Source organism: Halichoerus grypus, chromosome 2 (genome assembly GCF_964656455.1).
Source record: "Halichoerus grypus chromosome 2, mHalGry1.hap1.1, whole genome shotgun sequence".
Taxonomy (NCBI): domain Eukaryota; kingdom Metazoa; phylum Chordata; class Mammalia; order Carnivora; family Phocidae; genus Halichoerus; species Halichoerus grypus.
The window spans coordinates 96,376,416-96,401,544 of NC_135713.1; the positions used below are offsets into that span (position 1 = coordinate 96,376,416).

The 25,129-nt window shown below is 34.9% G+C and overlaps 1 protein-coding gene across 5 annotated transcripts in view; it reads left to right on the plus strand.

Moving 5' to 3' along the window:
* The window catches only part of CERT1 (ceramide transporter 1), a 117,271-nt gene that overhangs the window by 37,455 nt on the left and 54,687 nt on the right, over nucleotides 1-25,129 (plus strand). For all 5 annotated transcript variants that reach the window (XM_078067180.1, XM_078067177.1, XM_078067176.1 and 2 more), the window contains 3 exons: nucleotides 15,209-15,316; nucleotides 16,331-16,469; nucleotides 21,618-21,701. In XM_078067180.1, the coding sequence (XP_077923306.1) occupies nucleotides 15,209-15,316; nucleotides 16,331-16,469; nucleotides 21,618-21,701 (331 nt within the window). The remainder of the gene's footprint in view (nucleotides 1-15,208; nucleotides 15,317-16,330; nucleotides 16,470-21,617; nucleotides 21,702-25,129) is intronic.

Here is a 25,129-nt window from a genome sequence, read left to right on the forward strand (position 1 = left end):
ATCTCTCATGTTGTCTTGAGTTCCATTGAGATGGTGTTTGTGAAAATTATTTGAAAACTAAAAGCTGTCTGAATGTAAAGATTAAGGTGTTGTTTTTATTGGTTATTTTATTTGGGTTTTATTTGGGTTATTTGGGAAACATACTTTTCTACTAGATGTGTCTGTGTATTGTCAAAGGGCCTCTGTGAACATTTTTTGCATGATTAGCTTATCAAAGAAATGTGATAAGCTATTTGTTGATGCTATTATTTAAAAGAATCATAAGATTATTCCTAGGATCTTCAATTGCAATAAATGTGATTTTGACTAAACATAGTTTCTTCTTACCAGGAAAGAAATATACTCCCCCACCCCTCAAAAAAACTAGCAGGAAGGTTCTCCTGGTACTAGCGGATTTAAGAATCATGTTGAGAAAGTTATGCTGTTTGGCTCTGACAGTTTGTTTGTGGTAATCATGACATTCCTTTATTTCCATAAGGGAGAACCTTAGTAGATCTGAAATTTTGGTGATCATGGGCCACGCAGACTTTCCCCACATTTTGGAAATTATCCAAAGATTGAGGAATCATAGGAAGATACGTAGTTAGGGAGGAAGAATCCAAATGGTAATTATTATTAGTGTTTATTTTCTGTAATGGGAATCTGCAGGCAGTTGTTTTGTAATTTAATGTTTATAAATTTATTCATATCCCTTTGTGAAGGCCCACTAATTCATATCTGAAGCTCTGATGAATACTTTCAGAAGAAAGGTTTATTCTCAGCCTGAGAAGTTTAGGGATTTCTGAGGAAATGAAGTGGAAAACAATTTTTGGAAAGAAGTTACATATTTTGCTTGAAATGAGATGGAGTATGAGAAAAGTTTCTTACCAAAATACTCTCATGGTTGAGCCACCTAAATGATGCCCAAAACTCACTTTAAAGACCTCTTAAAAACTGTGTTCTTTGCCATAATGAAATAATTTTTCCCATACTGTCTCAGGGTCAACTTGATTTTGGTGCTTATTCTCTGTTTTTAAGAGCAGTTTCTGCTTATTTGACACTTTAATTTCTTTTGTCTTAAGTTTGACATAAGCTTATTAGGAAACTATTTTAGAATAGCTAGATGGCAGAATATACTTGTTAGTTCTTAGCACTTCTTAAATATCAAAGTCATGTAAAGTCATAGTATCTCTGCCATATTTAATCAACTGTAATACTGGAAAATGTTCTTAACAGATACTAGAAATTTTTCTATACTTGTCTGCTTTATAAATGATTATCGTATAAACTTAGCTTTGCATTTTGAGTCTGATTTACTTGGCAAAGACTTAAGAATGCAGATACAACTTTTTAACCACTATTTTTAGCTTAGTTTAGTTTTTATTTATTTAAGTAATCTCTACACCCAACATGGGGCTTGAACTCATGCCCCCGAGATCAAGAGTCACACGCTCCTCTGAGCCACCCAGGCGCCCCTAGTGTATTATTCTTTGTGTAAGTAATTTCATGTGACTGGTGGATTACAGCCAGTTCTCTGTTTACCTGTTTGCGTCATATTATGGTGATAGAGGGAAGAAGAATGGAATCAAATTTTACTTTTCCTTTACATTCACGAGTTCTCATTTTTGAGAGAAGTACAAGTCTAGCAGCTGCCAGAGTAGTCAAGGGTCTATCATTTTCTCATAGAAGTTGTAGAAAAACCAAGTAGTTGGGATCACAACTGGACTACATTAACTAGCAAAAAAACTTCCTTATGTTTCTGGATGTTTCTCTCCTTAAGATCAAGAATTTGGTCAGTTCCTACCAGTGGGAGTTAGTTGCTAAATTGTTTACAGTAGTAATCTATACATGGTTAGTAAATTTTTTTTAACACCTAAGTGTAGATCCTGCACACTACCAGCCAGCACTTTTGAGGTTTGAGGTGAAATCAACAAAACAAAATACCAACCTTCTTTAATATTCTTAGTGTTCTGGAATAAAAATAATTTAACTGTCAAGGGCTTTTAAAATAACTTTGTAAGTTTTTGTTACCTGGAATTTTTGAAAGCTGAATTCTCCTGGGCTGACATCTGCATTTTGTACTTCCATATGATGCCTAAATACTCAGTAAAGTATATCATATAGAAGAGAGGGAATGTCATTAATTTATATCAGCCATGCTCTTCTATCTGTGGAAGGTGTTTACCTTTTACCAAGATGGTAAAAGAGGAATCCAAGGATTATACGTTGGTGAAAAAAACGAAGATATTTAGGTAGCTAATCATACTAACTTCGTAGCCAGTTGAGATATAGCTTGACAACATTTTATGTCAAAAAGACAGGGAGAGCCCTATAGATCAGTAAGAAAAGTTTACACAGCTCAAATAAAAACAAAATTAGCCAAAAGACTTGAACTGGCACTTCATAAAACAGGATATTCAAATGGATAATAAACATCTGAAAAGGTATTCTCTGCTGTTAGTCATCAGGAAAATGCAAATTTAAACCACAGTGAGGTACCACTATCCACCAGGCAGTGTAACTTTAAAAAATAAGAAGAAGAAGAAATAAAAAGAAAAAAAGGACTTAATACCAGTGTTGGTGAGGATGTGGAGCAACAGGTGTAAAATGGTGCAAACACTTTGGGAAACACTTTTGCAATATCTGCTAACGCTGAACATAGTTGTCCAGATCAGATGAATATTGAAAATTTGAGAAGATCACACAGGTATTGATGTCATAGGTCCATTTATTTTAATTAAGGTTTTTAGGTTACAGGGAATACAGGCCAATCCATGTTAACCTTGAGAAATGGGAATATTGCCATGAACCAAGAAAAATTATAGTGCGCTACCTGCAAAGAAAACTGGATCTGTATACTTAACTCTGAGTGTTGTTATTGTTAACAAAACTCAGTTACTCTATCACTTGCCTCTCCCACCTACAGTTAATGTAGCTTAGTTTCATTCTATTTTCCTCTTTCATAGTTCCTGTTTAACAATAACTTTTGCTCTCTCATCCTCTCAGTTTCTTTTTTCTTGGTTTGTCATGACCTTTTCCTGTTTGGCTTCTTTTCAGCTTCAGCTCCTACTCCTCACTGCTCGAATCTCTTGGCATTTCTCAAAGTGAATGTCTTAAGAAAATCTCATTGCCTTTTCACTCCAGGTTACTATGAATTGGCCACTCTTGGTCCATTTATAATTAATTGCATATTTACTTGTGCTTAAAAGGTAGGGTGGGATTGGCAGTTATACAAATAATAATGTTCTGAAAATGTAATGTATAATTTTGTATAGCATTTACCAAATTTGCAAGGTTTTATAATACCACATATTTGCTGACGTGGGAAACAAAGGCAAAAGAAAAAAATTAAATTTCCTTACTGCCTACAGCCCATTGACAAGTCCTTAAAACAGGCAGAGTGACATTTCTCTAGGAACTTGGCTGCCTCGATGTTAATACTTTGCTAAGGGCAAGGGTGCCTGGGTGGCTCAGTCGTTAAGCGTCTGCCTTCAGCTCAGGTCATGATCCCAGGGTCCTGGGATCGAGCCTCATATCGGGCTCCCTGTTCAGAGGGAAGCCTGCTTCTCCCTCTCCCACCCCCTCGCCCCCGCTTGTGTTCCCTCTCTCGCTGTCAAATAAATAAATAAAATCTTAAAAAAAAAAAAAAAAGTACATCAATAGGATGATTACCAACATGTATCTTGGGGGGGTAGAGATAAAGGAAGTTTCCAATGGAATTTTTATATGTTAAGGGAGACTTACAGGATCCTGCAGGATCAGGATAATGTTAAGCTAAGATTACCTTTTGCCTTTATCAAAGTTTTTTTTTTTTTTTTTAAGATTTTATTTATTTATTTGACAGAGAGAAACAGAGAGGGAACACAAGCAGGGGGTCAGTCACACATCACAACCCCAGTGCAGGTCTTGCTGCCCACCAGGCCCTGTCCCTGTGCTTTAATAAAACTACCTTTTTGCACCAGAGACATCTCAAGAATTCTCTCTTGGCTGTTGGCTCCGAACCGCATTTTCTACATCACTTGCCACTGACAATTTAGATGAATATTACTCTATTCTTTATTAGTCTATAATTAGCTTACAAAATGTTTCTTTAGATAAGGTTTTTAAAAGATAATCTAGAGTTCAGTAACTGTCCTATATTATAACTGTAGAAATTATTAAAATGAGGCTTTATGCTACAAAAGTCATTTTTTTACAGTTTTTGTATTTGAATTTTTATTTAATCAGGAGAGAATATTTCTGACAGTCACCAAGACAGATGGGATTCTGTTTTTTCTGGTTGATGTAGAAAAGTAATGGTGGGTGGCATGGCTTACGCATTTGACATCAGTGGAAACTATTCTCTAATTTTACTTGCTGAGTTTATTGGACATTATCTGGGAGAAAATACTTCTTAAATCAAAGAACACAAAACAGCTCTTCTTCATCAAATCTTTTTAGCTAATAGCCTAAAAAAAAGATTTTGCTCACATGGTCTTTATTGTCTGGTAAATATTCTGGGTTGGTTTGGAATTAGAAACAGTAAGAATAGGTAGCAAAATAAATGAGTATCCTACAGGTTAAAATGTTATCCTAGCTGAAAACAATTCTTGTCATTTTTCATTCATGGAAAGCCCATGACCTTGACAGACAAGATAAGATGGTTGATAGGAATTCTATCACTGTTCATTTTCTAGCCCCTTTTTCTTTTCAGAAACATCCCTTTGGTCTGTAGAGGGATAGAGGAGTAATTAGGTATTGTCATCATTTAATTCCCTTTCTCTGTTTTCCCATTGCCATTCTTTAGTTCTGGTCTCTGAGTGACTCGTTTGGATAAATTCTCCAGCTTTCTAACTGCTTTTAAGTTTTGTTCCTCTTAAAATCTTATCTAGTATAGCCAGAGTAATTCTTTAAAAATAGATATCTGATTCTTTACTTCCGGTTTTAAATCCTGTTTGGCTTCCTATTTCCCATAAGATCAAGTCCATACTATGCTTATAAGGCACTGTTAGAGGGAGAAGTAGAATTATACTAAACTCCTATCAGCATCCATATTCATTTACTATCCATTATTTAAAATGTGTTACATCAGGATTGCTGTAATGGGAGTCTTTTGTTCTAGCATATCTCTGTTGTAAGGAGATATTACCTGTTTTGAAATAGTGGAACTTGAAGAAATAGACAAGGAAGTAAGAAGTGTGCCTCACAGTGAAGAAATCTTTAACAATACTTTGTAGTATTTATATTATATCATAAGTGCTTGATAAATGTTAGCTACTGTATTCCCCCTTCACCCCCAACACAGGCAGGATATTCCTTTATATTGCTACTCTAGGAACACTTAATAGGGGAAAATAAATTTTTAAAAAGCTAGCAGCAGATGTAACAAAGTATCAGTACTACTCTTTTAACTTTCTTACTTTATGGTTTGCCCCCCCCAAAAAACGGGCCAATGCGTATTTTCTTTCAGAAGGAAATTCCGCAGGTGTGGGATAAAAAAGTCATAATTCTATTCTTTTTATCTAATTGCAAAGAGGGGATAGTGGCAAAACAGTTATTGTTGCTTTTTGAAGCTCCCTTAAATGTCCCAGTAAGAGAAAAATCAGGTTTTACATATGTTTAAGCAGTATTTGCAGGTTTATTGAAATGTAAGATTATAATTAGCCAAGGAAACTGGAGTTCTTAGAACCATAAATTCTTCTCCGCAAAGATCCTAAAAGAAATACATGCACATAAAATGGTCAGCAGATGAACATTCTTTATTATTCTGGGACTTTGGCCCCAAACCTAAAATTTCCAAAAAAGGTATGTATTCCTTTTTTAGGGGGTAGGGGAGAAATTGAGATCTCTATCAAATATGAAAAAATACCCATAACTTATTACTGAGTGGAAGAAAAGCTACAAAACAGTATAGTATCATTTATGTACAAATGTGAGGCTATACATGCAAAGAAGTATCTGGAAGAAGGAACATTGGTCATTTCTAAATGGCCTAAATTTTCATTTTCTTTTTTGTAGTTTTCAGTATTGTCTATATTCGAAATATTTACAGTAAACATATATCACTTGTACAAAAATAAAAAAGTAATAGAACACATTTTTAATCTACCTCACTTAAAAAGGGTCATAAAAACGAATAGTACTGGTAAAGTTAGAGTGAAACGAAGACCTGCATATTCTGCACATGGAATGTACATCAGTGCAGTCTTTTTGGAAAGTACATGACAAGAGATATCAAAAGTGCTCATACCCTTAAATCTAGCAATTCTACTTCTGAGAAACTATCATAAAAACACAGCTCACCTGCAGAAAAATGCTTTATGTAGGAAGGCAATAAATACTAAATGCAAAGACAAAAAAAATCCACAGGCCTAATAATTGGCCTAATAAATACCAAAATTATAGTACAATAAAACACTAACAAAGCTATATTATAAGGAGAAAATTATATTAGATGGAAAGGAAAACAGGATATAAACTTTATCTCAGGGGCTCCTGGATGGCTCAGTCAGTTGAGCGTCTGCCTTCGGCTCAGGTCATGATCCCGGAGTCCTGGGATCGGGCTCCCTGCTCAGCAAGGAGTCTGCTTCTCCCTCTCTGCTGCTCCCTCTGCTTGTGTTCCCTCTCTCGCTGTGTCTCTCTCTGTCAAATAAATAAAATCTTAAAAAAAAAAAAAAAAAAAAAAAAAAACTTTATCTCAATAAGGTTTTGAGGGGGAAATGTACAGAGAATAAGGAAACACACCACAGTGAAGAATAACTCTCTCATTTAAAAAGATTGAAGGTAGTTTTGTATTTTTTTCCTTATAACAGGCAGGTACTACTTTTAAAAACTAGAGTGGGAGTGGGGCAATAAAATCTAATCAGTAGAACTATTCTCAGGATTGGTTTTAAAAAGAGATTTGAAAGAAATAGAAGCAAAGTCTCTGGATATTGAGACAGTATAGCATAATGATTAACATCATGGGCACTTGAATCTGGAATTAAATCCTGGCTCCCTTACTTACCTGTTGTGTGACTCTGAAGACATTAAATAAAATCACCTGTAAAATGGGTATAGTAATAGTACCCATTTCACATAGGCTATTATAAGAATTAAATGAGATAATGTACTTAAAGTGTTGGCATCGTGCCTGGTACGAAGTAAATATCCCAAGTTTAGCTTTTACTGTTGTTAAAATGCATTCAAGGTGGCTTTCTGGAATTAATATCTAAAACTTTTTTTTTAGAAAGTTACTCAACCCTCTAACACTAGGGTAGAAAAATTGTTTAACAGACTGTCTTTATACCACTTAATTTGATAGTTATCTAGTTATTTCTTACCTCCATTTTAATGTCAGAAAAAAGACAGTTGGACCTCCAGACTCCCTTAAAGGAGGAATTTTTTTAAAAGATAAGTCTGAATTTCAGAGTGTCAAAATTCTTTAGAATCATGATTATCTTTTGTGTCACTGATTGTGACAAACAGCTTTTAGTACAGAGGAAGTACTTGGTAGCTTACTAATTTCCCCTTTAGCTATGAGAATGTATTATGGAATCCAAAGCCCTAAATTATAAGTGCAAGAAACGGAGTTCTGAAGTCAAGAAAAGAGTGGGGGTAGCTGTTGTTACTCTCTACTTCTACGGTACCGTATTGTATTTGGGCATTTTTGTAATACTTTGGATTGTAATAGGCAGTGTCTAATTTCCTTATTTAACATTCTTTTAACACTTAACTAGGGTGTGTGACAAGGCCCTGTTTAACACCTCCAGTTTCATCTCACTACAACACTTGGCCTGTTTAGGTATTTCTGTAAAGGAAAGTTCATCTCATGTTCCAGTAGAAGAAAATGCAAAATAAATAACCAAGTTCCATAAATGACCTTCAAATGATCTGTTTGATACTGGGTTTTAAATTATGATACAAGAATGGGATCTGAAAAGAAAATCTTTCTGGGACTAATCTGAGCAAATGTTCTATTTTCCAGTATTATTTGAAAAAAAAATATCTCGAGAATAAGCAAATATTCTACTTAGTGGAGTGCTGCTGGGATTTAGGCAGTTAGAATATGATAAAATCCTCTCTAATACCATTTTCTTAAATATATTTTAAATTTTCTTTGATTCATAAGGTGATGTAATTCCTGGAAATTATTCTGAGTTGACCTTCTCCTCATATGGAGGAGAGTTGATTATATATATCAGTGAGTTGTTTTATCTTTCCATCTGGTTCAACAAAGGACTGCCTTACATTTGGCCTCCACTGCATATGTGCATTTTTAGCCTATGTTTAGGTATTCAGGTTTAATACAGAGAATTACAGTCCTAGACTACCCATATCATTTTAAAGATAAGAAAATTAAGCCCAAGAAGGTAGTGACTGACTTGTAGAGTTTTCAGTGGTTATAGTGATACTAGAACCTTCTCTTTTATCCTTGGGTTCTTGCAACTTCGGAGGCAGCTGCTCTGTGGGGCAGTGGGGGTGGTGGTGTCCATAAGTATTTAAAAGGCTAAGTAGATGAGATTTTAGTGTTTATGGGCATGAAATTGTTATGCCAAATTTTCTTATCTCAAATAATATGTTTATGTTTACTTAGACAAAAATAGAATTGTTGCCACTGGAACTTATATATTTTAAATCACAGTTATATTGGTTAGTGTCTTGCTTCTCATGTGGTTTGCTTTAAAATAATCCTGAATGTAAGGTGTATGGATGCTCATAGCTTAGCAAGCTTATTTGGTTTTATTATGGGTTTCAGAATTTTAATTTCTGGAAAATGCTCCATTGTTTTTATGTTAGCATTTAATCTTGTATATTCTCTCTTTCCATAGTTAAAATGGAAGGAGACAGCGTAGTTGGGGGCAGAGGGAACTATGCCACTAATAACTAGATGATTTTTGACACCATAAGGAAGTTACTTCATTTCTGTCTCAATTTCTTTGCTGTGTTTCTTGCTGGAGAGTATTATTAGGAAAAAGAATAAGCTTTTCAAAAGGTGGATGCTGTTAAAATAAGTCAGCCTTTTTGCTATATTTTTTAACCACTGCCTTTGGAGTCTAGATGGGATGATGAACAGATTGTATAAAATTATAATATATGTTTCTCTCTCACGTGATTAAGCCAAAATACAAAATTTAATTGTGACTTTGAGGAAGTTTTCTTTTCAAAGCAGTTCTTAGGTATTTCTGTTGTTTTATTAAATTCATAACTTTGAACCATATGATTTAATTTATCATGCCTTTAATTTTTCTCGAAAAGTCAAGATACAGAGGGTAAAGGTACACATAAAGGAATTAATCTAGAGGTTACTATTGTACTTTGACCAGTAGTAACCTTTGTATCAGTTTTCCAAGTATACTGCTACTTGGAAAATGCTACTGATCCCCTCTAGTGGCCAAAAGATTGTGGGTTTTTTTTGTTGTGAGGGTTTTTTTGGGTTTTTTTGGTTTTAATAAAAAGGAATATATAATAAAGGTGTGGTCTCATTGTATTTAAAAGCAATAAACCTTGTTCTATATAGGACGTATACAATTAAGTGTTTCACTGAGCAAAAATAGCATTCTATGTTTATGCAAAACATGTTCAGGAATCTGGCTTATAAACACGCAAATTGGGAAAGAAGGATATTTTTGCAAAGTAACTGTATTTGAATTCTACATTATTAATTTTAGATAGAATTTTGTGTTTTCAAAATATTATATATTGGTAATTAGTGGTTTTAAGTAAGCTCAACTTCTTTTTTCTTGTGGAACAGTGAGTGGGATTAAGAAAAAGCTAGCATACCTTTGAAGTATTAGTCCCAAAATCATACCAATGAGGTTTTGAAAGCATGTTACAATTTTTAAGAACATTTAACAGAATATCAGTTGTGGCAATAAAGTAATTTTTTCCCATTTCCATCCTTGCTTCCCTCACCCCACTTAGCCTTCAAAAAGCATACCTTATAAATTCAGGATGTATTGTTACCTTCAGAGTGAACATCTTGGGAAGCCAAAGGAGATGTCAGAAGCATTGTCCCTTTTCAGAATAGTTTTATAACTTTTCTTTTAGAAATATTTTTAGCACCTATGACCAAATATTTTTAAAATATTGGTATCTTTGATGATAGATTAGATTTTTTTAGAGAAATCTAAAACTAAATGAGAGCCACATTATGTGAATAAGAAAGGCAGTCAAGCTTAACTATACAGTTTGACGATATTTCTTTTTTTTTTTTTAAGATTTTATTTATTTATTTGACAGAGAGAGACACAGTGAGAGAGGGAACACAAGCAGGGGGAGTGGAATAGGGAGAAGCAGGCCTCCCGCGGAGCAGGGAGCCCAATGCGGGGCTCGATCCCAGGACCCCGGGATCACGACCTGAGCCGAAGGCAGACACTTAACGACTGAGCCACCCAGGCACCCCTGAAGATCTTTCTTTAAAGTAATGAGAGTATTCTTTTTTTTTTTTTTTAAGATTTTATTTAGTTATTTGACAGAGACACAGTGAGAGAGAGAACACAGGCAGGGGTGGGGGGGAGTGGTAGAGGGAGAAGCAGGCTTCCCAGCGGAGCGGAGAGCCCGATGTGGGGCTTGATCCCAGGACCCTGGAATCATGACCTGAGCCGAAGGCAGACGCTTAACGACTGAGCCACTCAGGCCCCCAGTAGTGAGAGTATTCTTTAATTTTGATTCTGTGACTCCCAAAAATGATTTGATCCATTTTGTGGCTATGTCATAAAATTACTCTAAACATTGTGGTAATACCGTCAGGAATGTTTTCTGCAGTGTCAGTATCATTGGCACAATTATAGACATTTCCAGAATGACTAGATTTTAAACAGTGAGGATACATCTGTGTGAATATATGTATATTTAACATTAATTTGTATTTAAGTTACCTTTGTGCAGTTGTTGACTGAAATAGTGTGACAAATGAATCTCCATTATTTAAATTGGATAATAGCGCAATTGCTTATAGTTTATTTCTTTTTCCTTGGAATGACTTTTTATGCTTCATAATGGAATTTATTTAAGTGAAACTTTATTAGAGGTAGAAATACAATTACATTAAACTCTTAGCCTCCACATTCAGTTATTAGCCATTACTTAAAATGTACAACACTATCAGTTATTGCTGTAGTAGAGTCTTTTTTCTATCATGTCTTAGTTGTGAGGAAATATTACTTGTTTTGAAATAGTGGAACCTGAAAAAATACACGAGGAGATAAGTATGTTTTATGGTGAACAAACCTTTAGAAAAACGTGGTATTTCTGTTTTGTTTCAAGATCTTAAAAGAAAAGATCTTTAAAAAATAAGCAGTTTTTACTTCCTCTAAGACTCATTGACAAAAAGCAACTAGATAGAGAGTGTAGATTTATTTGGATTTAAATTTCAAATTGTTTGGTTTTGAATATTTTGCAAATAAATAATCCAAAATCTGTTTTAATACTATAAAATTTCGATTGTAAATCAGAGGATGGTTCTGTATTTAAATAGGAAATTCAGATTAATTTCTGTTTAGAAATGAATGACACGTAGGTATCTAAACAACTAAGAAGTACCTTATGTTTTTAGTGTGTTACTGATAGATTCTTATTTTTAACTCCAGTCTTCAATATTTAAATCTAATGAGAAACTTTACCAAACCAATACGATTAAAGTGTAGAAAGACTACAGTTAGAAAGTTAGTGTTATTGTCAAAAGAGAGGAGAAGAAACTAGAGCCATTTTAGGTAAAGAACCTAGTAGCTTAGGACACAGTATTTCAAAAGTCTTACTTTTTGTGAGCTATATGATTGGTGTAATTAGAATTCTCTTTTGGTGGGATTCTATTATATGGAAACAAGCTTACCTTTTTTTTTTTTATTTTATTGAAGTACAATTTACATTCTTAAAATGTATCCATTTTAATTGGACCGTTGAGTTTGGACAGTTGTAATCTGTACCCCCAAATTTTCTTGTGCCTCTTTGTAACCATTGCCCCCATTGCTCCCTGGCCTACTTCTTTTGTCATAGATTAGTTTTATCTTCTTCTAAAAAAAAAATCAATTTTCTTGAGATACAATTTACATAAAGGGCATGCTTTACCCTTTCATTAATTTTTTCTGGCACAAAAATACTTATTTTGCTTCATCACTAAAACATTGCTTTGCTTTGAGATGAGGAGTGGTAAGTCTTGGAGAAGAGCTTTGATTCCAGGCAGTCTTAAGTTTATATGTAATTTGTTAGTAAATTGATAGTTAAAAATGTATTGCAGTATCTTTCATAGAGTTTTTATATAAACAAGCATTATTGAAGTATGACAATTTCACTTTGAATGTTTGGCAACCAGTATATCCTGGAAGTTAGAATTTTAGGAGACTACTGGTTTTCACATGGATAAATTTCTAGTCTCTTTGCCTAAGATATTTATTTCTTTTCCATGAGCTGTTGTGTGCTCTTTTGGTTGTGGATTCCTCTTCCTCCTTTCTCACTCTTCCTCCCTCCTTTTCCTCTTCTTCGTAGAATAATAAACTTAAGTTAAATGAGGTGTTACTGAACTGGAAAAATGTTCTGAACTAGTATTAATATCATTTACATAAAAATGATAGCACGAAGATTTTATTAATTAAATCAGTATAAAAACTTAATGTTCTTATACCTAAAAGAATGTTTTTCAGTTAGAATGATATCTTGGGCTGATGAATGGGTAAAGAAGAGGTCGTGTGTGTGCACGCGCACACACACACACACACACACACACACACACAGACACACACACACACTGGAATATTACTCAGCCATCAAAAAGAATGGAATCTTTCCATTTGCAGTGATGGGGATGGAGCTAGAGTGTATTATGCTAAGTGAAATAAGTCAGAGAAAGACATACCATATGGTTTCACCTCATATGTGGAATTTAAGGAACAAAACAGATGAACATATGGGAGGGGGTTAAAAAGAGAGGGAAACAAACCATAAAAGACTCTTACCAATAGAGAACAAACTGAGGGTTGATGGAGGGAGGTGGATGGGGGATGGGCTAGATGGGTGGTGGGTGTTAAGGAGGGCACTTGTGATGAGCACTGGGTGTTGTATGTAAGTTTTGAATCACTGCATTCTACTCCTGAAACCAATATTGTACCATATGTTAACTAACTAGAATTTAAATTAAAAATTTGAAAAGGGAAAAAAAAGAATGATGTCTTGGGTAAACCAGTAGCTGTATAGGAAATGTAATGGATTTTCAGGAACTAGAACACAGAGGATGTAAAATGTCAGTGGAAATAGTTTCTATAATACATTGTACTTAATTTTAATGATTCCTAATCTTAATCTTGAAAATCAAATAAGCTAAAAAAAACTTCTAATTGTTGCTACTAGGTGTGATGCCAAAAATGATTAGATATTATTTTACCTGTTAAGTTTAGTGACTAGAACTAAAGTTATTCATAGTTGTTTTTAAAAATAACTGTAGAAAGTAAGCAGAGATCCAGAACACTTGAGCAGGTTTTTCAGGTACTTGGAAGTTACTTTTTTCAAATGTTCAATTCTTTTGTCTATATCATTAGTACTGCTTTTGTCTTAACAAAGGTGGGCTATAAAATTGGTGCTCTGAAGAATGCCAACCCCAAGTATTATTACAGTGCGGAGTTTAACTGTACTCCAATGTCCAGGAGTTCAATTAATTATCTTCCATGGTGTGATTACTTAACAGACTGACAAAATTGACAACTTTCTCTTTTTTTTTATTTTTTAAAGACTTTATTTATTGGGGCGCCGGGGTGGCTCAGTCATTTGGCGTCTGCCTTCAGCTCAGGTCATGGTCCCAGGGTCCTGGGATCGAGCCCCGCATCAGGCTCCCTGCTCAGCGGGAAGCCTGCTTCTCCCTCTCCCACTCCCACTGCTTGTGTTCCCTCTCCCGCTGTGTCTCTCTCTGTCAAATAAATAAATAAAATCTTAAAAAAAAAAGATTTTATTTATTTGAGAGAGAGAGCAGGTGCACAAGGTCAGGGGGGAGGGGCAGAGGGAGAGGGATAAGTAGCCCCATGCAGAGATCGACACAGGGACATGGGAATCAATTCCAGGACCCTGAGATCATGACTGGAGCCGAAATCAGACACTTAACTGACTGAGCCACCCAGGCACCCCAAAATTGGAAACTTTCTTTCTGCCATGAACTGTTGAAGTGACTACAAAAATTTTTAAAAGATACAGTCTTCTAGAAGATCCAACTCCGGTTGTAATTACAAAATGTAAGCTATAATAATCGAGTGGTAAATGCCATATCAATATATAGAATGGTTGAGAATATGGAGACAAACTGCCGGGTATAAAAAGAAAGGCTTCGGGGTGCCTGGGTGGCTCACTCGTAAAGCATCTGCCTTCGGTCATGATCCCAGGGTCCTTGCATCGGGCTCCTTGCTCAGTGGGAAGCCTGCTTCTCTCTCCCCCACTCCCCCTGCTTGTGTTCCCTCTCTCGCTGTCTCTCTCTGTCATATAAATAAATAAAATCTAAAAAAAAATTTTTTTAAATGCTAGTAATAAAAAAAAAAAGGCTTCACTGAGACAGTATATTTGAGCTGTGTCAGGATAAGTGATTAGCCTATAAAGAAATAGTACTGAAAGTTTTTTCATTATCTTTTTAGCCTTATTCTGTCCCATTTTTTTTATTGTAAAATATACATAACAATTTGTCATTTTAGCCATGTTTAAGTGTACAATTCTGTGACATGAAATCCACTCATGTTGAACATCACCATCCATCTCCAGAACTTTTTCATCTTCTCCAACAAAAACCCTGTGCCTGTTAAATTCCATCTCATTTCCCCCTCCCTCTAGTCCCTAGTAACTACCGTCCTACTTCATCCTTATGAATTTGCCTACTCTAGGTAGTTTTCCTGTTATTAAACACTCTCAGCCCACTAGCCCAACATGTAGTTGTTATTCAGTAAATCTCTAAATTAAATGGCAATTAGGAATGGAAAGGCATTACTTATGCCAGTGGCTTGGTAATATTTCTTGAATGGACTCAAAACTGCTAATTATTGTCATTAATAGCCCTATTGATTTGTGGGAAAACTTTTGTTTTCTCCTGTTTTTTTTTTCCAGTTTTATTGATATATAATTGACATGTAACATTGTATTAAAGTATACAACATAATGATTTGATATATGTATATATTGTGAAATGATTACCATGGTAATTTTAGTTAACATCCAACACCTCACAGAGGTAGAACTTCTCTTCTTGTGATGATTAAGTACTTTTTGCTTAATTTTTTTTCACCTAGTTTACTTTCATTTTTAGACTGAATCCGGGTATGGGTCTGAATCCAGCTTACGTCGACATGGCTCTATGGTGTCACTGGTGTCTGGAGCAAGTGGGTATTCTGCAACATCCACCTCTTCATTCAAGGTTTGTGCTTATTTAGGCTTTAAGGCAGCATAAATTGAGTTTAGTACTGAATGTCGTGAAAAGAACTTATGTGATAGTTTTTTGAAAGACATTTTCTACAATGTAATTTATTTGATGTTGTTATAGAATAGTTTTTAAGGGGCAAAATCATGATTCTTAGAAATATAAAATGAACATATCAGATTTTATTTCATTCATTAATGAGTTAAGATATAAAGAAAAAATTGGTTCAAGGGAGAATATAAGGAATATTGAAATGATTTTGCTAATATATGCAAAGCTGGTCAGTATTCAGAGATTAGTAACTAAGTATATCCACTGGACAAAGTTCATTTGTACCTATATGGAATCGAATCATTTACATTACTCTCAGTTTTCTGCTACTTAAAGAGTTGTAGGGGCGCCTGGGTGGCTCAGTTGGTTAAGTGACTGCCTTCGGCTCAGGTCATGATCCTAGAGTCCTAGGATCGAGTCCCGCATTGGACTCCCTGCTTGGCCGGGAGTCGGCTTCTCCCTCTGACCCTCCCCCCTCTCATGCTCTCTCTCTCTCATTCTTTCTCTCTCAAATAAATAAATCTTTAAAAAAAAAAAAAAGTTGTAAAGTAGCTCCAATGCAACGAAATCAAAGATTCTGTATGACCAAACAACACCCTCTTAAGAGTTGTGTAGATGACACTCACCGTTCCTTTGGAAGGTCACCCAGTAACATATTTGCCCAATCAAAGTCTTTCACAATTTTTCCTCACAGTGTTTAATTTGAAAATATTAAATGTTATATTAGCAAATTGCCAGACTTACTGCTCTCTTATTTCCTTCAAGCTTATCACTGTCAAGCCACTAATTAGTCATGTTCAAGTCTATTCCTGGGAGTATTATGTTGAACCTGACAGCTCTCCTTACCCCATTCCCTCAATAATAAGATGTACACCTTAAAAGGTGATGAAATATCATAGGAGTAAATCATTTCCAGTTTTGTTAACTTGGATTACATGCCCCCTTTTATGTGTTTTTCAGAAAGGCCACAGTTTACGTGAAAAACTGGCTGAAATGGAAACCTTTAGAGATATCCTATGTAGACAAGTTGATACTTTACAGAAGTACTTTGATGCCTGTGCTGATGCTGTCTCCAAGGATGAACTTCAAAGGGATAAAGGTTAATTAGGCTATTACCACTATTTTTACTTGGAGAATGAATGGATTTAAAGCCTCTTGATCTTAAAGGGTAATGTCTTTAAGTGATAAAGGTAATTATAGTCACTTTTGCTGAAAACTCCCAATGTAACAGATTTTGGTGTCCATATAACTTATATACTTTAATAATGCATCCTAAGTAATCTGATCCCCCCCATACCAGATACGACTGAAATTTTTTTAGGTGATTTTTAAACTCTTTATTCCATTAAAAAATATATCTATCATCTTGGTAACATGGGGCATTTCACATGAGTATGTCTAATAAATTTACCCCATGGGGCACCTGGCTGGTTCATTCAGTAGAGCATATGACTCCTGATCTCAGGGTCATGAATTCAAGGCCCGCATTGGGCCTAGAGCTTATTAAAAAAAAAAAAAAGATTGTACCCCATCATGAGTCTTAGAGAGAAGCATGTTTATGTTAAATCCTCCAAATCTGAAATCATTCCATCTCTTTATTGCACTCTCTTCCTTCTCTTCTTCTCCCTTTCTTTTTCTCTTCACTTTTCTCTCTCTCCATCCCTTCCTCTGGCCTTTTTCTCATAGAAGAAGAAACTAATAATGGAGCTACATAGAGATTTAAAAATAATATTTAGTGAATTTTTTTTATTTAAGCAAGATGATCTTCTTTTAACTTACTCATAATGTGAGTTTTTAAGTTATTTTTTCGTTGTTACTGCTAAAGATATTACTGTTAACATTTCTTCTTCATTTTTCCTTTTATTTGCCATGAAGGCAAAAATGAATTACTCATAGCAGTATTACTAAATAGCACGAAGTTCATTCCCAGTATAACTAGGTTACTTGACATGGTTTCATTTCTTGGTTTTATTAAATATGTTTGATCTGAGTTCAGATTCTTTTTGTCTTCTGTCTTCTTTTTCCTCCTTTTGCCTTCATTTGGATTGAGTATTTTTAAAATGATTTTATTTGTTAATTCCTTTGTTGGCTTTTTAGTTATAACTCTTTGTTATTTTAGTGGCTACTTTAGGGTTATAGTATGTACATTTAACTTATCATAGTCTGCCTTCAGGTAACATACCACTTCCAACATAGTATAAGAACCTTACAATTATGTCTTTTAATTTTTCCCCACTACTGAGGCAAGAGTCTTCAGTGTTCTCTAACCAGTAGCCTATGAATTACAAGTTTTCCAGTCTGTGTTGTGGAAACAGGAACTTTTCCCTGTACCATGTAGGTTTTGGATACTGTCCCTGGAATTTTTTCATATGGTTCTTTCCCTGACCTCTATAGTTTCTTCACTTGTATGTGCTAACAGTACTCTACTGAATTCTCAAGGGGACCTTCTGCTGATCTCTGGAATTCTTTCTCTGTACAGGTCTCTCGTCTGTAGTCCTCTGTCTTGACCTCCAGTTGCCTTTGCTTTCTGTACTGTCATCTACTCCTCACCTTAGAGAGTCTGCCAGACTCCTGCTTTCCTCCTTATTCTACCACTTGGAAATTCTCCTGAGACAGTAACCTAGAGCAATCATAGGGCTCATTTATTTGTTTTCTGACTCTCAGGAATCACTGTCCTTTGTTGCCTAATATCCAATGTCTTGAAAACCATTGTTTTGTGTAGTGTTTCCAGTTTTTTAGTTTCATGCTAGAGGGTAAGCCTATTTATTCTACCTTGGTCAGAAGCAGAAGCCCATATTCCTCTTAAAGTACTTAATTTTGTCTAAATTAAGTAGCCTTGAAGTTCTTTATATTTGATACACTAAGTTTTAGGCTCTTTAACATTTAATATTTATTTCTCTAAAAATAAAGGCAGTTGAACTTCTCTTTCTCCTTCATTCAGAAAAATGTGTGTATTCCTTTTTAATCAAATTAAACACTACACATCATCTTTCATTTGCTTGTAGATGGCCTTTTAAATAAAAACAGGATATATACGGAATTGATTTCTTTTTAAGTGATCATATCAATAGTATATAACGTGTCAAGGGCAAAAGTGATAGTGGAAGGAGTAGAAGTTGGGATGCAGTGATAACCAGGTTGTATAGAAGTTTTGAAAAATAATTTTAAACTATTCATGTTTGAATAAATAGCATCAGTGGTAGACTAACGTATATCACAAAGTACTACAGACTAGGTGGCTTAAACAACAGAAATTTATTTTCTCACAGTTCTGGAGGCTAGAAGTCTGAGATGAGTTGTAACCAAGGTTGGTTTCTTCTGAGGGCCATGAGGGAAGGATCTCATTTAGGTCTCTCTCCTCGGCTGCCTTCTCCCTTTGTCTTCATATCATCTTCCTCCTATAAGTGCCTGTGTTTAAGTTTCATTCTCTTACAAGGACACTGGTCGTATTGGATTAGGACCCACCCTAATGACCTCTGTAAAGATGCTGTATCCAGATAGAGTCACATTCAGAGGTATGGAAGGTTAGGACTTCAACATATGAATGTTGCAGCTACACAGTTCAACCCATAACAACTGATGTCCCTATAAATGCTATCTTAAGAAATACTGATGCTTTTAAGAATACGTATTGGGTAAAGATGAAATAAGGACTTGGACCATAGTTTCCTACTTTGTAGGTCAGAGTTGATGAACTGAGTCTAAAGATCTTTCATTAAATTATCAATACTAAGTCTATGACAGCAGTGGATTATGGGTAGTGAATTCATCTACTTTTGTTTGTTTAGCCTTCATGCTAACTTGATAAGTGATTAATCCACTACCTTTACTCTGTATTTACCTTTCCAGTGAGATTTATTCTTTCATATTTTTTTTTGTTGATAATGAGAGCACTTTCTTTTCAGCCTACAGAAGTCCCTTTAACATTTCCTGTAAGGCTGATTTAGTGGTGATGAACTCCTTTAGCTTTTGCTTGTGTGGAAAACTCTATCTCTCCATCAGTTCTGAATGATAACTTTCCTGGGTTGAATGTTTTTGGTTTGAAGTCTTTTTTTATGGCTTAAAGAATTTTAAGAATCGCTGTTCTTTATTAAGTGTGTCATTGAAATAATAATAGCAAATTCTCATTTTATTTTAGGTGTTCAGTGTTTTTATATAAAATGTTTTATCAGAACTGTTAGTAAGACACTTTCAGCCCAACTTCCTCCCTACCATTCCCACACATGCTTCAGTAGGATTTAATTAACCCTTAAAATCATAGATATATGGGTTTACAGAAATAGAAGACATTATCTCTAACCTAAACTTACTGTTTAATTTTAAAGGAAGACAGGTATCACATTAAAGGAAAGTTTCTATTAATCTTGTTCTTTTGTTCATTGTTAGTTTGATGACTTGAAATAGATTACTTAACATTTTTCCACATCTCTTTTCTCAAGTGTAAAGTGGATATTATATCCCGCACATATGACTGTGAGAATTAAGTGAGAATATATAGATTAGCACTGTGCCCAAGAGCAAAACTTCAGTAAATAATAGCTGCTATTTTTAATGTGGTTCATTTGGATTACTGCAAGGATAAGGAAAGCAGGAATGATTGGGTTGGGGGATTTGTATTAGGGCAGTAGTTTCAAACCATGTCAGATATCCCTTAAAGGTGCCTCAGGGAAGGACAAGGAGTGCTTGGTTGGGAAGGAAAGGGGAAGTCTACTCTGTTAGCCAGAACAGCTCTTGTTTTCATCAATTTTATATATTAAGTGTTGGGCTAGAAAAAGAAAGTTGAAAATCCCTGTTTGGTGGTACTAGGCTATTAGATGGTTAGAGATACGAAACCCAAAGTAGATACTAATGAGATAAGTGAGGCACAAACCTCTCAGTAATATTTAAGAACAGTTCATCCGAGTAGTATTGAATCAAGGTCAGGATCTTGTCTGGTGGTAAGTACTGATTTAAAAGCAGAGCACTATGCTGTGGATTTCTTAGAATTGACCATATGAATTGTCTGTTCATTCATAGAAATGAATAGTAGGTGTTAGTAGATAATAGTTTATGATTTGAAAAAGTTGTTGCAGATGAGTAGCAAAATTTTTAAGTGATGAAAAAATGAAATAGCCTAGTAACTAGAAAATGGCAGCACAGAACAAAAGTATTTTCCGTGGTGATTGCTACCATTTAGGGGAGGATTAAGGAACAGGAGTGGGCTCTGCATCTATTGGAGAGAGAGAGCACGAGCTAAAGTAGGTGAAATGTTTGTTGTAGAGCGAAATTACTCTTGATGTAGAGATACAGACAAGAAGTAAGACATTAATTTAGAATGAAGACTTCTTAATGTAGAAAGGGAGTACCTAAGAAAGAAAGAAAGAAAGCTAGAAGCCGGGGCGCCTGGGTGGCTTAGTCGTGAAGCGTCTGCCTTTGGCTCAGGTCATGATCCCAGGGTCCTGGGATCGAGCCCCGCGTCGGGCTCCCTGCTCCGCGGGAAGCCTGTTTCTCCCTCTCCCACTCCCCCTGCTTGTGTTCCCTCTCGCTGTGTCTCTCTCTGTCAAATAAATAAAAAAAAAAAAGAAGAAGAAGCCATTAAAAAGTGTGATAGAAAGCAGAGAATAAGGTTGGGGGCTAAGGTTTATAAATTTGCATTAAAAGTGGAATACAGAATACAGAGGATTAAAGTATGTTAGGCAGTAGAAAAAGGGATAGTAAATAGAAAAAAAGGTATGCAGAAGGAAAACATGGGGGATTCTGTTTTTTCTAGAATTGGGTAAGTTAAAAGGGATGTCCAGGCACAGACACATTAGGATGAATGAAAACTGATATCACACCTGTAAGTCATTCTGTTTTCCCTATATATCCAGAAATAGTAAATTTAAGAACTCCCAGAGGCAAGTTAAGGCATCTTCTGCATGCAAGTTATTTTACATTCCTTTTCAGCCCTTGCAGGCCTCTGGTAGAATTATGAAATTGCCCAAGCTAGGTAGGAAGGGATAGGAAGACTAAAGGACAAAATAATTCATGTCTCAGTACTATCCCTTACACAAATGAGAATGGGTACAGTTTTTATAATAATGTATTGTATTTAAAGACATTCCACAGCATGTTTATTAGGCATACCTTGACAACCACTGAAAATACAAAGGTAAATAAGGTCTTGTACTCACAGAATCCAGGATATATTGACTCATTCGAACATAAGAATAAACTGGTTAATTCCTATTTCCTTTCACCCTAATATCCTTAAATATATTTTATTTAGTTGTAGAAGATGATGAAGATGACTTTCCTACAACACGTTCTGATGGAGACTTCTTGCATAACACTAATGGCAATAAGGAAAAGTGTAAGTAGTACATTTTTTTCCTCTCAGCTACGTAAAGTGTTTTTTCTAAAGTTATATAATAACTATATAACAAGAATAATTATCTAATTGAGCAATTTTTTAAAAGCAGTGTAACTACTGGAAAATGAAAGTTCCTTCTAGGAAAAGACATGTAAGTAAAATATATATTCTGACATTAAATAATAATGGCCACTCATTATCTAACAAGACTCATTCTGAATTCCAGACATTGGCCCACTTATATCAGCAGTATTTGGTAAAATCAGTTTCTAGTACTGAAAGTTTATTTCTTGGGGGAAGCATTATAATGGAATTTGAATGTTTATTTAGAGTATATTTCTCTGTTTAACATTCTTTTCTGTCTCCACTCAATAAACTGGTGTTGAAAAGTACATATTCAGTGTTATTAAAGGAAAATTATTAAAAATAGCTCTGATTTCATAGTGCAGTTGTTTACAGACCCAGGAGCAGGGTGGCTTATTTCATATACTCACTTATTGTTGCTCTGTTTATAACGGCTAACTTATTAGATGGAATTCTGAATTGTTCATTTGAAACCTGTGATTTGCGAGTCCCTGCATAGGGGCTCCTTGCTCAGCAGGGAGCCTGCTTCTCCCTCTGCCTGCCCCTCCCCCTGCTTGTGCTCTCTCTGTCTCTCCCTCTCTCTCTGACAAATAAATGGAATCTTTGAAAAAAAAAAGAAAGAAAGAAAGCTGTGCTTTGTGACAACATGGATGAACCTCAAGGGCCTTGTAGTAAAAGAAATAAACCAAAGACAAATACTGCATGGTATCACTTACATGAGGAATCTTAAACAAACAAAACCAGGAACCTGTGATTCATAGTCAGTACTCTTCTTTTGACATACCTTAAGAAAAAATGAGTAGGTTTGCAAAAAAATTTTTTTAATTACAAAAATAAGACTTTGTGAAAAAATAAGTTAATCTAATTGTGCTTATTTTTGCTAAAGTTGTGAAAGAATGTGAAGTATAATTTATACCTATTTTCAAATAATTTTTCGAATTGTTGTATTCATGGCATTAATTTTCTATTTCAGAGATCACAGTGGAATATTCCATTATTGATACTAAAGTCTGATGCTTCTTTCTCCCCATTTTATCCTTCTTTCCCTCTTCCTGTTTCTTATTTTCATCATGGCTCTCTTCCTCCTTATGACCTGCCCCCTCCTAGTCTTGCAAAATACTAGCTTCTTACTACAAACTGGTCCTTCCAACTTGGAACTAAAATATTGAACCTTACTGAGTCATCTAGATTTGCCTTTATGAAATTAGAGGATTATTTTGGAAAGATTCTTTCAAATTACATTTAAATTTCACAATGTATAATCTGCTTTAATAGAAAAAAGATTTTGTTTGGACATTGAAAAAATTATTGAAAAAATTGTAAAACTTTCAGGTCCAGTCTTCCGTCCTGGTCAGCTCCCCTGCCTACATTCCCCAGAATTGAAGGGAAACTTACTTTCTGTAGAAATTGAACTGGAGGGTTCTAGATTCAGGAATACCTGACATAGTAAAGGATAGGTGTATTGGCCTATGTTAAAGGGATTACGTGGAAATTTACAAACTGATTGTTGAAATTTATCCGAGAACCCTAAGCCAGGCACTAAATGAAAGTCTACTTACTGCAGCTCCTTTCTTCTACTGTGTTTCCAGAATACGCATCAACCAAGCATATATTTTCTGATACGAAATTAGAACATAACTCTGTAGATGCTGAATGACCACAAAGAAAGGACCTATAAATAGAGATTTTCTATGTCTACCATGAAAAAGCTGTCTCACTACCAGATCACCCTTTGATTAAGTCCACTAATTAAAAAACCCTGCTAATGCTTACAGAGCTTCCAGTAATTTACTCTTAAATATGAACAGATAGCCAGATTTCCAGACATTTGAGGAAAGCCTCCAGTCTCTCTTTTTTTGAAAAGAGCCTTGAAACCAAGCAACAGAAGACAGGGTTATTAAAGTCATTTTGAGAAATATCCTACAAGATGTTTGTATAATTTTTTAAATCATGAGTCATGTTTTAAGTACACTTCTGGAATTCACTGTTTAAAGTAATTCCTTTCTTAGTGTTGATGAAAATTAACTCTTGTTAATCACCATAGATGGAAAGTATCTTTCTGTGGTTAACCTCTAGAAATAAGTTGGAAGCTTTGTATATAATCTGGTAAAGTGAACAAAACATGAAGTCTTTAAAAACCTGGTACTACTTAATCATAGCCTGGGATTAGGGTGTCAGTCATCTCTCAAATAAAGACAGGGTCTTTCTGCTAGATCCAACAAGCATCAGAAAAAGGAGAAATGATACTTCATTCTTGAGAGTGGTCATTATAATGATACTCACCATTATAGCCATCATTTGGTTTAGATCACATACTGTGATAGCAATATGTTAAGTTTTTAAAAATGTAAAACTAGTATACCAACCTGATAGTAAGTTGTATGTATTTCAAGAATAGGATTAGGGGTGGGTTTTGAAGAGTAGAGTAAAACATCCACAGGTTCTAAGATGAGAAGAAAGGCAATTAAAGTAATTTGAATTTTAGACCAGAGGAGGAGTTTTTGGTTACAAAAACACCTTCCTTAGTTAAAGACCTCAGGAGTTTAGATCATGGCAGAAGGACTGTTTGCTCAATCTTTTGTGAATAAACTTCTTATTTACCTCTAATGTAAATTTTCTTCTGTTATATGCTGTGTCATCTTTTCTTAATTTATATTTCTAGGGTCAAAAGGGGAGACTTTATGATGACAGTTTCAATTCATCAGAAAGATATAACAATTGTAACATGTAGTTGCATGTAATAACAGAACCCCAAAATACATGGACCAAAACCTGACCAAATTGAAGAGGAAAAAAAAAGACAATTCAGTAGTAATAGTTTGAGACTTAAATATCTAGCTTTCAACAATTGATAGAAAAAGTAGGAAAAAGACCAATAAGGAAATAAAATACTTATAAACAATCAGACCTGGTAGACATGTACAGAATACTCCACTTAACAATAGGAGAATATATGTTCTTCTCAGTAGTACATGTAACATTCTTCAGGAGAGAGCTTATTCTTGGCCATAAAACAAGCTCCAACTAATTTAAAAGAATTGAAATCATACAAAGTACATCATTTAACCACAATGGAATAAAATTTGAGATCAATGACAGAAATTTAGAAAATTCATAAATACATAGAAATTAACACACTCCTACATAACCAGTGAATTAAAGACAAAAATCACAAAGGAAATTAGAAAATACTGTGAGATGAATGAAAGCAAAAATACAAGATACCAAAACAGATGGGCTGCAGCTAAAGCTGTGCTTAGAGGGAAATGTATAGCTGAAACACCTTTATTATAAAAGAAGAAAGAGGGTCGCCTGGGTGGCTCACATGGTTAAGCATCTACCAT